This window comes from Perognathus longimembris, chromosome 3, assembly GCF_023159225.1.
Source record: "Perognathus longimembris pacificus isolate PPM17 chromosome 3, ASM2315922v1, whole genome shotgun sequence".
NCBI classification, from domain to species: domain Eukaryota; kingdom Metazoa; phylum Chordata; class Mammalia; order Rodentia; family Heteromyidae; genus Perognathus; species Perognathus longimembris.
The window spans coordinates 116162693-116177197 of NC_063163.1; the positions used below are offsets into that span (position 1 = coordinate 116162693).

General features: G+C 52.9%; 2 protein-coding genes across 2 annotated transcripts; both read right to left on the reverse strand.

The window, feature by feature from the left end:
- Positions 1–433: 433 nt before the first annotated feature.
- On the reverse strand, positions 434–10403 carry Zpr1 (ZPR1 zinc finger). The gene is made up of 14 exons (XM_048343890.1): positions 10204–10403; positions 9970–10131; positions 9244–9334; positions 8342–8412; positions 7673–7759; positions 7405–7527; positions 7036–7083; positions 6819–6885; positions 6384–6454; positions 5424–5513; positions 4124–4234; positions 2164–2250; positions 2012–2077; positions 434–822 (listed from the first exon to the last, which is right to left on the reverse strand). Exons 1-14 carry the CDS (start codon positions 10372–10374, stop codon positions 688–690), a joined length of 1380 nt encoding a protein of 459 aa, XP_048199847.1. The 5' UTR covers positions 10375–10403; the 3' UTR covers positions 434–687.
- A 2157-nt stretch (positions 10404–12560) lies between these two features.
- Apoa5 (apolipoprotein A5) lies at positions 12561–14280 on the reverse strand. Its single transcript, XM_048340986.1, has 3 exons — positions 14223–14280; positions 13998–14109; positions 12561–13532 (listed from the first exon to the last, which is right to left on the reverse strand). The coding sequence occupies exons 1-3, from the start codon at positions 14260–14262 to the stop codon at positions 12596–12598; spliced, it is 1089 nt and encodes a 362-aa protein (XP_048196943.1). The 5' UTR covers positions 14263–14280; the 3' UTR covers positions 12561–12595.
- Between the last annotated feature and the right edge of the window lie 225 nt (positions 14281–14505).

Here is a 14505-nt window from a genome sequence, read left to right on the forward strand (position 1 = left end):
ACAAGCACGAGGTGAAGGAATGGGCGGCCCGAGACCAGCTCCAATCCTCCAGGGATCAAGGCCACGCTGGAGAAAATTGCATGCAAATAATCCAATTTGGAAGGCTGGGTTTTTGGGGGGTGGTTCTGGGGGAATTAAACTTGGCCGTGAGAGGGAAGCTGAATTCTTAACATGATAGCCAAGAAGACAACAAACGCAGAGGCCAGTGTTTAGAAGTCATCATTTTAATAACTTCTTCACCTGTACCAATCCCCCCCCCCACACACACACCCAGAAGACTTCTGTTGAAAGCCAGTATTTTATATGCTAACTCCACAACGCAGCTCTGTCTTTCCCCTCTGCCAACTTCAGAGGTCCAAGCTTAGAGGACGGGGCACTGGGTGGAGAGAGGGTCAAGGGCTGACCAAGGTGTGGCGTGCGGGGGGGGGGGGGGGGGGGGAGGGGGGGAGACAATGGCCAAGGTTCATTTCTGGGTGTCTTCCGCAGCCAGTTCAGAATTTCCAAAATAAGGTCACCGGTGACAGCAGGCTTGAGGTTGCATCACAAGCTGTTAGGAAGTGTGCCCACCCTGTGGCAATGCTAGGCATCTTGACTTCCTCCCCATGGGGGGGGGGGGGGAAGCTGGGAGAGGGCACACCCAGCTCTAGTTCAACAGCCCTGAGGTCAGTGTCAGCAGTGCTGGGGCTGCTACCGCTGCGGGGCCTGGTCTGCCTCATAGCCTTCCGTCCTCATGTCGTTGAGCCCTAGGTCCTCATTCTGCTCAAAGGTGCGCTTGTACTGCTCCGTCTTCATCTCTGGATCATCTTCTGGTGCGTACAGGTTCTGCAAGATCAAGGGCAGACCATCAGGGCCTGAACCATCCTGCCACTCCCCCTCCCAAAGGCAGCTGCTGGCTCTCTGCACTTTCGTGTGTATTGCCAGCCTAAGCGCCTCCACCCTGCACAGCCAGGCTGAGCTAGCGGGCAGCAACCAAGCCCACGTGAGCCAAGAGTGGAACACTCGACCCCAGGCAAGTCTCCTTGATTTATTTTTTTTGTTTATTTTTTTTTTTTGGCCAGTCCTGGGCCTCGGACTCAGGGCCTGAGCACTGTCCCTGGCTTCTTCTTGCTCAAGGCTAGCACTCTGCCACTTGAGCCACAGCGCTGCTTCTGGCCGTTTTCTGTATATGTGGTGCTGGGGAATCGAACCTAGGGCCTCATGTATCCGAGGCAGGCACTCTTGCCACTAGGCTATATCCCCAGCCCTTGATTTATTTTTAATTTTAATTTTTTGTGTAGGTCTTGGGGCTTGAACTCAGGGCCTGGCCGCTTTCCCTAAACTTTTGTGCTCAGGCTAGTGCTCTACCACTTGAGCCACAGCTCCACTTTCAGCTTTTTTCATGCTTAATTGGAGATAAATATTTTCATGCCTGGACTGGCTTTGAACCACGATCCTAAGATCTCTGCCTCCTGAGTAGCTAGGAACACAGGAATGAGCCACTGGTGCCCAGCTCCTGTTCTTAACCCACCCCCCACCCCACTTTGGTGGTACTGAGGTTCAAACCCAAGGACTTGCACATAGCAGGTTAAACTCTTACCACTGAGCTACACTACCAGGTACTTAGTCATTTTATGTCTGAACCGCTTATGGAAAGTAGAGCAAGTCGGGTGCAAAGGGACAGTGGAAGGAATAAGGGTGGCTCTGGTCTGAGTCATAAACAACTTCCAGAGTGTCTTCCCAGTCAACTTAAAGTCTACTGGTTTTCCTGTCTTAGCCTCTGGACTGGTCACCATTTCTCTTCACTCCACAGAAGTGGGGACAAGAGGCAGACTACAAGGAGAAAGGAGTGTAGAAGTATCCTGTTTTCCTTACTTTATACACCTTTAAAATTCCTCCCATCTCCCCCCCGTGCCTTTACCTTCTAACTCTTGCCACAAGATCCCTGGGAAACAGCCCACTTAGAATCAAGTCTTTCCGTTTCTGGAGATGAGAAAACACATCTCCAGGAGGCATCCCGGAAGGTCTACTGTACCTGCAAGTAACTGTTTCCTGCGGGATCGTTCATAATAAAGTGGGCCTTCACCTTGCCCTGGATGATCTGCAGGAGAAAGAGCACAGTAAGCACAGGTTACACCACTGCCAGGCACAAGCCTCCCAAGCACCGACTCACCAGCATCCTCTCACCTGGTCCAGCTTCTCGCTAAACTCCTGTATTTTATCCGACCGGCCAGGATTGCAACTGTCACCCAGGGTGAAAGGGTTCTTGGTCACCTGCAATAAAAGATCATCTAAATTGCTGGAACATTCATGTACGCTGATAAGAAGGCCTGACCAGAGCCAGATGGGGCACGGCAGGTGTCCCATCAGAGAAGCCTGGTCTCCATTACCCATACAGCCCTGCTAACCAGGAAGCTGCTGCTGGCAGCCCCAGAATCAACCAGGGTGCTGAGAAGGCAAAGCTGGCGATGTGAAACGAAATCTACCAGCAAGTTGCATGTGGTGATGCACACCTATAACACTAGTACTCAGGAGGCTGAGGCAGGAGACTCCTGAATTAGAGGCCAAGGCCGAGCCCGAGTTCTTGACCAGGGTGAGCTACAGTATGAAACCCTGTCTTAAAACACAAAGGGCTGGGCTGGGGATATAGCCTAGTGGCAAGGATGCCTGCCTTGGATAGGTTCGATTCCCCAGCACCACATATACAGAAAACGGCCAGAAGTGGCGCTGTGGCTCAAGTGGCAGAGTGCTAGCCTTGAGCGGGAAGAAGCCAGGGACGGTGCTCGGGCCCTGAGTCCAAGGCCCAGGACTGGCCAAAAAAAAAAAAACACAAAGGGCTGGCTCCAGGACTCCTAACAGACACATCCTCACAGATACTTTAAATCAGTACAGCACCTAATGAAAACACTACATAATCAGTTGTCCCGTTACATCACTCAGAGGAAAATGGCAGAGGAAAAAGGTCCATACTAGTTCAGTACAGACACAACTCCCCCATACACACTAGATCCTAACCCCTAGTTTTCTCCTTTCTATTGGGGGAGGGGGCTCTACTGGAGCCCAGAGCTTGAGCCTCATTTTTGCTAGGCAGGCACCTGAGCCATACTTTCAGCCGTTTTTCCATGGGTTATATTCAAGGTAGAGTCTTATGCCCACGGCTGGCCTGGTTACCATCTTCCTACTTTTGCTTTCCCGGGTCGCAATGACAGGCACATAGCACTACACCCAGTCTGGGTGTTTCCAATCTGTAGTTGGATACAAAGGACCAATTATACGAGCAAAGTCAACGCACACAAGCATGTACGTTAGCAAGTTTAACATATTTTGTACCTATTTTATACAGGATAGTAAATGACTTACCCAAGATCACAAAATAACGACACTGAACCAGAGTTTAGGCATATAAATTTCCATTCAAAATCTCCCATAAACATCCCTTTATAATATAAAATGATGTCTTTTGAATCAGCTTTCTAAGGCAAAGCCCCTCCCAGATACAAGCACCAAAATTATCATTTTTCTTGGGGAGGTAAGGGGTTTGTGAGACCCCAAAAGGACTGGGAGTTTCTCCCAACTTACACTCTCAGAATGCTGAGAGTTTCTTGGAAGGGCCAATCACTCCTAGCTTAAGGAGATCTCAGACTTCAATCCTGGGTGTAGGCTAACTCCACCCTGCACTGTGTGGGAGCCTGAAGACTGAAGATTTAGGTTTATACAAATTGCAAGCCGTTTACTGTTTAGCTCTCCTTCACAGAATAAGGTCACCTACCACTTGCATACAAAAAATGTCACCTGTAAGTTTCTACCTTACTTCCTTGCACAAGACCAATAAAAACCTTGGTTAATGGAGCCTTGGGATCTGAAGCTGGAGGAAGGCTACAGGTCCCTTGGTACAGCAAACCTCAGGTCCACAGTCCATCTCCATTAATGTGTGGCTTCCAGCGGATTAAGGGGCAAGCAGCAGGTTGCAACAGGGGTTGTTTGAGACAAGGTCTCACCAGATAACCCAAACTGCCCCAAAATTTATAATCCTCCTAGCCTCAGCCTCCTAGGGCTGAAATTTCAGGAGTGTACCACCACGTGTCACAGAATGAGTTTTCCAGCCCTTTTCTGTGAGAAGTAGCTGTCCGTTAATTCTGGCACTCACCAGTTCCTGGATGTCTTTCAGAAGCCCCTCCAAAGTGGTAAACTTGCCCCCGAGGACCGCCATTCCTAGTTCAAATTCCAGCTCCGGGATTTCCACACTACATGTCTCAGACTATAAGATAAAACCAAATTAAGATTCAAAACAGTGAAGATGTCAGCCCACTCAGCCTTCACAGTGACTTCAAAACTCATGAATGTCTAGAAGAGCAGAAAACAAAACTCTGTCTCATGGGTCAAGCATTGTTAGAATTCCTGTGCTCATAGCAGTTTATGTGTCTGCTGCTCTGGGTTTTGTTTTGTTTTTTTTTTCTGTACACTGCAAACATTTTAATGATTATTGTTGAGCATACATTTTGGAAATTTACTTCAAACTGCAACAAGTTTAAATAAATGTTTATAATATACAAAGAAAATACAACCAAACATAAAACTTGCTTCAAGTGTGCCTTGCACCTAGACCAGTGTTTCCCCCTCCCTTAATATATCTTTTATTTTTGAGCTGCACAAACACACTTAATTTGATCTTTATAGTATGGCATTTCAGAAATAAAAATATACTCCCACCTCAAAGAAATAAAAAGGTTGTGCATGATTATATACCAAACGAAAGAGAGAATACTAGAATAGTGCAGGCATCATTAAAAAGGAAAAGAAAAAGCTTGAGATGCTCATTAACTCTCTATGTCTTAAGGAAGCAGGATTTTTGATGAAGTAGCTTAAAAGTCGCTGCTCTGGTTTTGAAACACAATTGTACATAGAAATTGGCATTGATTTTGTTAAATAAAACAACTGTATGATTAAAAAAAAAAAGATTTAAATCAGGGGATGGGGCAGAACTCAACAGAAGAGCATTAATCTAGCATTCAAGAAGTCAGGAGTTCAATCCCCAGAGTGCAAAAACTAAACAAATCTAAGTAAGATGCAAAGAAAGCCAACCAGACTAATTATGAAATCCTATCAAATTAACATGAGTGACCACTTGAGGACAGACTCAATGTCCCAGTTTTCCCTTGAATTCCCAGTTAAAGCTGGAGACTCTACCGCCCAACAAGATGAAACCAACTTAATAAAATGAACTGAGTCTGAGTCCCAAGCTGCCAGGCGTCCGTCCCATCACGAGTGGTCAGAGAGGAGGGCCAGTACGGACACTGGGAGTCACCTTCAGAAAGAACTTGGGGCTCACCTTCTCGATCTGTAATCCCAACTCAAACCCCCAGGTAAGGACGCAAACCACGCTCCTGAATGTTATCTTTAAAATGCCATTCCCGCAGAGGATGGCCGTTTCCCCGGCAGGCTGTTACCTTAAGGAGGTCTCTTGTCATGTCGGAGGGATCGGTGACACGGAGAGTGATCTTGGTGCCCAGGGGCTCCACTGCCCCTCCAGACTTTACCTGCAAAGACAGCAGTCAGGAGCGGCAGCAGGGAGAAGACCTCTAGCCTCACCTGTGCCAGGAAGACCTTGGACTTCCGTAGGCTCAGAACTGCAAGCTGGCCAAGGAACAGCTACCAGTGACAGAGCCTTCCAAACCAACGGTGGCAGCTGGGACCCAACCACAAACACCAACAGTGACGAGAGTTCACAGCCAACCCCAGCAGCATGCTAAAGCTTAACCCAAATTGCCAAGAGACCCTGCATATGACTCGGGGGTTAGAAGAGACTTATGATTTACTTCAGTCCTTCTGCCCACTATATCCGATGTGCAGACCCCTCCACTATGTAGTGGTTTAAGAATTTAATCAGCGGGCTGGGGAGATAGCCTAGTGGCAAGAGTGCCTGCCTCGGATACACGAGGCCCTAGGTTCGATTCCCCAGCACCACATATACAGAAAAACGGCCAGAAGCGGCGCTGTGGCTCAAGTGGCGGAGTGCTAGCCTTGAGCGGGAAGAAGCCAGGGACAGTGCTCAGGCCCTGAGTCCAAGGCCCAGGACTGGCCAAAAAAAAAAAAAAAAGAATTTAATCAGGGTCTGGGAATGTAGTTCAAAGGTAGCAGGCATAAAGCCCTGGGTTCAATGCCTAAGTCAAACCTGCCTCTTTGAAAAGTGGGTCAAGGCTGTGTCTCCCCCAAACCTATGGTCTGCCTAGCCTTCCTTCCCTAGGCTAATCCCCACTTCCCTCAAGGGCACTCTTTACCCTACACTAAGCCCAAGTCAAGACGGAACCTGCAGGATTCCCCATCCTATAGGAAGCACCACATCTCTCTGGAAGATACAGAGGTTACCCCGAAGCCAGTCTTCCTCCCCAGTGACGGAGTCCGCTCACCTCATTGGTCCGATGCCCACAGTTCTCGCAGTTAGTGGCCATGATGATAACTTCCTTAAAGTGGGGGATTTCTGAAGACTGAGTTAAGGAGATGGACTGCCAAGAGAGCAAGACCACCCCCAAAGGAAAAGAAAAACCAAACCCCACCCAAACAGAGGCTGGTTCCTCGACTGCCAGAAACACATTACAAGGCAGCCTAGAATCCTCCAGAAGAGGACACATGCCCTGCGCATGGGGACCCCGGGAGAGATGCTTCCGGCCACACACCGATGAGATCTCTGGCCCAGTTTTTCCTTTGGACTCAACAATCAAGGCACTTGGGTCTAACCAAAGGCAACACCCTCCTCATTACTACAGATAAAGCACACACATCCTTGAAGAGATGTTCCCAACTTAGACTTAATCTCCATGTCTGCAACAGATGACAGAAGATACGCACTAACTTCATGTTGGTCTGAGCTGGAGCATTGCATTCTGGGCAGTTTGTGTTGAACTGGAGCACCTAGGACACAATATGCGGGACACTGGGTCAGCCCTCCTAGGCAGAACAGTGGTAACCCATGGAGGTGGTGCTGGGAGTGACAGATCCCGCACAGCCTCAGCCTCAGTCGGCACCTCGTCCCCTTCCTCAACAGGAGCCCTGGTGACTCACTTCATTTCTGAGGTCTTCCTCTTTTGGCTTCTCTTCTGGTGCTTCTGCCTAAAAGAGCAGAGGTGGAAATCAAAGTGAGCAGGTGGACTCGGCTTTCCCCTCTCCTGACCTGGAGCAAGAGAAAGGCTTCCTCCACTCAGGGTTAGCAGAGAGTAAAGCCTCAGTCAAGGGAAGACCAGGGCTGAAGGCAGCATCACGGACACCACCATCCCTGTTGTGAGGTGCACACTCACACTAAGTCCTGATCTAAGTGACAGGAAGAAATGAACAAACCAGAATTCTCAGGAGGAAGCAGCAAGAAAACAAGTTCCCACTGATTCCCCCAGTGCAAGACACTTCCAGAGCCGCCTTCTGGCTCAAGTCACTTACTTGGAGCCCCAGCATCTCTGCCTGTTGAAGAGTCCGGTTGTAGTGTGTGACCACCAACGCGTCATCTTTCCTGGGAGCATGGGGGTTTTCCACAAAGCTGTTCCCCGACGGATCATCAATGATCTAATGGATGAGTGAAGAATATTTTTTTTTTAATCACATATACATCCCACTACCTACTGTCAGTACACAGTGGGAAACTAACTCCCAGATAGTCTTAATGATCTCTCCCGACCTCTCTTGAATTGAAGGTAACTACAGTACTTACCAGAGTGAAAGGAGAGGCTACTTGCTTTAGCTCCTTCAATTTGACTATGAACGCATCTATTCGTTCAGCTATGCCGTCTTCATTTGCCTGCCACAAACGGATAATAAAACCATCAGCCCTGGTGATGATACATCTCATGCCCCAACCTGGTCCTCCCATGTTTATTCTGCCAGGAAGTCTATACCTATCTGAGTATGAGTGGGAACAGTGCGACTCAGACTTCAGTGAGATGGGGTGAGTCTGAAGTTTACAGGTAGTACCAAGGAGCCTCATTTCCTCATTCCACCACTTTACCCAGGCATTCCAGCCAGGATAGGGACACAACAGCAGGTAAACCAAAACCCTCTGATGGGGTTCCCTAGCCAGCCAGGGAGACCGGTGACTTAAGATGCAATTTTATCACTCATATAATAAACATATGGTACAATGTAAACACAGAGAAAGCACAGAAAACCCAAGATTAGGAAAGGCTCTTCAGCAGTAACGTTACATTGTCTGAGATGAGGCTCAAATATACATGGGGGACTGAGAAAGGATAGTAAGTATACTGTACACAACAACATCCTGGCAGCTAGAGCACTACCACATGCTTTTTCCAAAAGTCCCCCAACAGAGACACACAGAAGTAATGATTCCTTAAGCTGCTGTAAGTAAACATGCCCGGCTCACTTTTCGTGTGGGCTGGTCCTGTTCCAGGCCAGAGATTGCACGGCTGATCAATCCCTCCACAGTGGTCAGAGCTTGTGAAAAAGAATGTAAGAGAAATGCATGTTATCTCTTCTACCAAGAGCTGTATAATCTTAATCCAGAGTAAGTCAAATGCTCTCTCTGGGGTTTGATTTCCTCATCTGTATAAGGAAGAGGCCAGGGGCTAGGAATATGGCCTAGTGGTAAAGTTCTCGCCTGTATACATGAAGCCCTGGGTTCAATTCCTCAGCACCACATATATAGAAAAAGCCAGAAGTGGCGCTGTGGCTCAAATGGCAGAGTGCTAGCTTTGAGCAAAAAGAAGCCAGGGACAGTGCTCAGGCCCCGAGTTCAAGCCCCAGGACTGGCAACAAAACCAAAACCAAACAAGGAAGAGGCCAAGCACTAGGTTCCATTCATCTCTGATAACTGAAAGTAAAATTCTAAAAGAACATCATGACCTTACTATTAAATTCTATGCAAGCTATTTTGCATAGACATAAACTCTATGCTGATGATCAGCCAATAAAAATCACAATGATAGCCAGGCACTGGCGGCTAGTAGCCTATAATTCTAGCTACTCAGGAGGCTGAGATCTAAGGATCAGCTGGCCCAGATAGAAAAGCCCAAAAAGCATAATATCCAATTAACCAACAAAAAGTTGGAACTGGAGGTACGGTTCAAGTGGTAGAGTGCCAGCCCTGAGGGAAAAAGTGAAAATGAGAAAGGCCCTGAGTTCAAGCCCCTCACAAAGGAAAAGAAAAACATCACAATGATTTCATGGCCAAAACCCACAGGAAAGACACTAAGCCTAGCACTGCAAGAAAATAAATAAGATCTCAGTAATGCATACACAGACCAAATACCCAGATCTCAAACTCACCTCCCTTCTGGCTGAAAGCGGGAATTTCAAAATCCAGCTCAGGGATCCTAGCAGTGGCAGAGTCTGTCTTCACCACCTCTCTGTTCATGTCCTGGTGCAAAAAGAGCAACTCTGAATCCAAAGAGGTCAGAAGTACAGCTTCTCCTCCCCAAATAACCACAACTGGCTCCCACTGTCAGACACTAGGCCAGTTATTTGTCCCATTCCGGTTCAGGAAGGTCCCAACAACTCCTTGGGACTAGTAGAGATGGCTGAGCCAGGCTGCCCAAATGGTGAACACACATAGGACCCCTGATGGGAATGGGATAGGAATCTGCTTTGTTCTCCCAACAGCCATGTTACTCCATGGCCCACTGACCACCCTTCCCCAGGGACCCCTCCTCGTTCTCAGGAAAACTTCACCCCTGACTTTATCTGAGTGCAGGGCCGTCAGCATTGAGAAGGATACCCCTACCATAAAACCCCAAACAGGGCTGGACAGTGACATCCCACAGATCTCACCTTCCTTGAATGTATAAAAACCTTAGACCCCACACACTTCCCTGCTCCCTTGAGCCCATGGCAGCACCAATAGCATTTCCAAAGGGGGAAAGAGAAGGCCTGGCTTTAGGACAGCTGACCTGAGGTCTGACGGCCAGGGCCACCAGACTTCTACTCCCAGTCCCCCCCCCCCCTCTCTCTCGGATCAGAGCCGGGGGACCTTCTCCTGGGAGCGGCTCCCCTCACCTCCTGGCCCCTAACGGTCAAGGTGTAGCACACCCCCTGGTCCTGGATCCTGCCCGCCGACTGGATCTCCGTGTTGCTCCAGCCACAGTGCTCGCACGAGAAGGAGCTCACGATGATTTCTCTGAAGAAGGGGATCTTGGTGAGCAGGAGGCGCGTCGTGCCCTGGGGAAGCAATCCGTGAGGCCCCGGGCGTCCGCCCCGGCCCCGGCCCCGGCCCGCGCCGCCCGGCCTCACCTGGTGGTAACAGTTCATGCACAGCGACTCGATCTCGGTGGGCTGCTGCTCCTCATCCTCGGCGCCGAGGGGCCGGAACAACTGCCCGGCGGTAGACGGCCCCGCCGGCGCGGGAGCAGAGGCGGCCGCGGCCGCCGGGGGTGCGGACTCCAGCGCCCCGCCGGCCGCCATGGCCCCACGCGCCGCTCAGACCGACGCTTCCGGTTTCCGCTTCGTCTCTGGCCCCACCCCTTCCGCTTCCCTGACGGGCCCGTTTCCGCCAGCCCCTGTCCCCGCCCCTTCTTAAAGGGGCCGCCGCGCCGGGCCCTGGCGAAGCCGCCTCCGAGGGCTACTGAGGTCTCGGAATGGGGGGGTGGGGGGGAAGGGAGGGCGTGGCCGGCCACGGGGAGCCCGATCCCGGCCGCCCCGCTGCCAGGGCCCCCGGGCCGTGCTTGCAGACCCAAGGCTTCGCCTTGTGCCTTCGCCGTGGCTTCGCCGTGGAGGCGGAGTCTGTCTTCCAGAGCCTTGAGGCCCGGGGGAGGAGCTGCATTGGACCCGGAAAGGCGCCTGTCTGAATTAGGCTTCCTTGGAGCCCCCCCCCCCCCCGTGGAGCCAGACGCTGCTTGGGTTCTAGGGCCTCCTCTTGAGGGTTCTAGGCTCAGTATCCAGCCTCTCTCGCCTCTCCTTTCTGTCTGTCTCCTCCTTTCAGATCCCTCCTTCTGCCCTCACAAGTCAAGCTTCAAATACACAGCTGTGGCTGTTACTCCCACTGCCTCATCCCTGCCACGTCCGACCCCAGCTGATCCACCTCTCCCTGTTTCCTGTCAACCAGAACACACTTTTTTGGGGGTGGGGGGGGATGACTGGTGGGTAAACTTCCTCTGTGTGTGTTTGAGCTGAAAGTGTGTTGCTGAAAGTGGCTAAATATTTAGCGGGATGTCAGGGATGACGGGGCCCACGGCCCCGGGGCTGGCAGGTTCATGGTAGGAGGGGTCTGTGTTGGAGGGGGAGGTGCTGAGCCCTGACCGAGCCAGCCGGCCTGGGCTGAGCCTGGAGGAAAGGAAGGGGTGTGTTTACCCTGTTCCCCTCACCCCCAGTTTTCCCACTTCCCAGGTGATCCCTGACGCCCTTTAATGTGTCTTAAGTAGGGAGAAGTTAAGAGTTGTGGATCGGGGCTGGGGAAGAGTGCTTGCCTCGTATACATGAGGCCCTGGGTTCAATTCCCCAGCACCACATATACAGAAAATGGCCAGAAGTGGTGCTGTGGCTCAAGTGGCAGAGTGCTAGCCTTGAGCAAAAAGAAGCCAGGGACAGGGCTCAGGCCCTGAGTCCAAGGCCCAGGACTGGCCAAAAACAAAACAAAACAAAACAAAAAAGTTGTCGATCCCCAAAAAAGAATTAGTCACAAATTAGCCATCTGGCCGGAAACAGCAGGAACTAAGGGGGCGGGTCACCCTTAGGAATCTTAGGGCTACCAGGTTGGGGGGGGGGGTACTGCATTTCATAACGGCCACCCTGGACACTGCTGATGCCCCTGCCCTCAGGTGTGACAGACAACAACTGTCATGCCAGGTAGGACAACCCCGACACAGAGCCCAGGCAGACCAGGACCAGAAGGAGGTCCGTCCATGAGACGGGCGGAAAGGGATTAGGGTGGGTGATGGGTGTGCTTTGGCATGGTGGTGAGACAGCCACTCGCAGACATGATCCAAATGAGTCACACCAGGCAAATGAGCTTCCATCATAAGCGTCTATTTCACTTGCGCTGGAAGTCTAGACGTCAGCCTGGGAGTCGGGAAGGGAAGGCTGACGGTATGGAGGGCGCACAGTCTGCCCTCCCTCCCCAGAGGGCTTCAGAAGGCCCCACAGATTGGGGAGCTCAGTTCTTAGTGAAGAATGGAGAAAGAGAAGGGCTCTGCCCTATCTCACTCCTGCCTCCCCACTCACCCACCAGGACCACGGCCAGCCAGGGCCTGCTCACATCATCACATCCTCCTCCTCCTGCCTTCTCCCCCGTGAAGGCTGTCATAACCCTTTGGGGAAACGAGAACGGCTCCCTGTGGGCCAGCTTCAGCCATGACCAGGCAGCCCGAAGTGACAGGAGCCAACCCGGGGGTTGTGGTGGGCACCAGCTTCTAGCACCATGACCTACGGGCTCCCCGATGATCTCCCAGTCTCCTCCCCACCCCCTCCACCCCTGAAAGCTCACAACTCCTGAGGATTCCCAAATGAGCACCAAAGCTGGGTTTGCAAAGCCCGGTGAGTGTAATGCATCCAGGAGGCTGGATGGGAAGTAACAGCAAGCAGCCCCTCCGGCAGCCTCATCTGCCAGGGCCAGGACCCTCCACCCACTACAAGCCATGCTAGCCGCTCAGGCCGGGGCCTGGGGAACGAGCCAGAACACAGCAAACCCTCAGGGCGCCCCGGAGGGGCTGTGGCCCTGGTCATGAAGGCCGTAGGTGATGTCTTCCCACAGGTCATCCAGACGCTTCTGAAGCTCGCTCAGGGCCTTGCCACCGTCGGCTTGTCCCAACTCGGGGCCGAAGGCCCTGTGGCCCGGCGGGGGCGGTGCCAGCTGCTGCTGGACCTCCTCGGTCTCCTGGTCGATGGCACGGGTGAACGCTGCAATCTGGAGATAGGTGTCCTGGCGGAAAGCCTGGAGGCGCTGGCGCACTTCCCGGGAGAGCAGCCCGGGGTCGGGCCCCGTCCCCTCCTCCGCCCGGACGAAGGCGCCCAGCTCTTGGCGCAGCTGGTCCAGGTTGTGCTGGATGCCGGAGTGCAGGGCGTGCGCCTGGAGGGTGAGCTTGTGCGAGAGCATCTGCACGCAGCGGCCGAGCCTGGCGGGGCTGGCGGCGGCGTGGGGCGCCACGCGGCGGTGCAGCTCCCGCACGTGGCGGCCCAGGCCGCTCAGCAGGCGCTCCGCGTACGGGTGGAGGAGCTCTTTGACGCGGCCCGTGTGGTGCCGCACGCGTCTCTGCAGGCCCCGCAGCAGCCCCAGGGCCTCGTCCGCGCCCCCCAGCAGCTGGGCCTTCGTGTCTTCTCCCACCACGCGCAGCTGCTCCTGCAGCTCCTGGACGCGCAGGCCCACCTGCTCCATCAGCTCCTCCGTGTAGGGCTTCAGCTGCTGCCGAAAGCGCTCCAAGTTCCAGCCCACCAGCTCGTGCTTTTCGGCCATGTAGGGCTCCAGACGGGCCCTCACCTCCTCCAGCTCCGCCTGCAGCCGTTGGCGCATGCCCGCCGAGTCCTGTGCCAGACTGGGTGGCTCCTTCCCCTGTCCACTCAGGGAGCCCAGTTTTTCCAGTAACTGGTTCATATTGCTGAGGTCTTGCTTGAGGCTCTCTTTGAAGCTCCTGGAAAGAGAGATAGACAAGCAGGCCATCAGTCTACGAGCCTAGATCGTCTTTACCCCAGAACCATTGGGCACTGATCCTCTGGGGAAACTGAGGCTGCAGAGCGAGGGTGTCTAGTCCTCACCCCCAACCAACCACACAGGAATCACAGGCAATGCGTTGCACATGCAAATCCAGACCTAAAGCTTTGTGCAAGGAAGCAATGCACCCATGGGTAAGAGGATCACGCCATCCTGCCATTCTGGGACTCCTCCGCCCATCTGATGGAATGCCTGGGTTCGGAGCCAGCAGCAGAAACCAGGGCGGAAGGTGCAGAAGAGCCCAGGATGGCAGATGCCGGCAGAGCAAGCACGACCCAGCGTGCTTCCTCTGCCAGGCTGAAGAGCACAGGGTGGGAATCCGGTGTGTCATTTCACCCTCCTGCTGGCTCCTTCCCCCCCCCCCCCCCCAGCCCTGGCCGCTCACACAGACTCGCGCCCCAGCTTCTGCTGCTGGACCTGCTCCATCATGCCTTTGTCCCTGCTGCTCTGCCTGAAGTAGTCCCAGAAGCCCTTCTGTGACTGGGTGGCTGCACACACTGTGGAGAGAGAGAAGGGGTGGCCAGGGGGGGATCCCTCCTCCCCTGGGGAAGAGACCCCCTCCTCCCAGCCTCTGCCCCTCCCTCACATTGAAGTCAGGTTGGAGACCCACCTGAGAGAAGGGCCAGAGCCCAGAGGAGGACCGCAGCCATGCTGGATATGGATGGATGCGCTCTTGGAAAGGACGCTGCTAGGGCAGGGTGAAAGAGAGAAAGGCGGCTTGGGCTGGAGGCGTGGTTCACATGGTAGAACACCTGCCTAGCAAGCACAAGGCCCTGAGTTCAAACCCCAGGACCCCAAAAAAGGAAAACATTTTAAGGGAGGGACTTAGCTTCAGATCTCTACTCTAGAACTGGCCTGGCCCAAATCCTGTTACTGCCCCCTTTCCTTCCTGG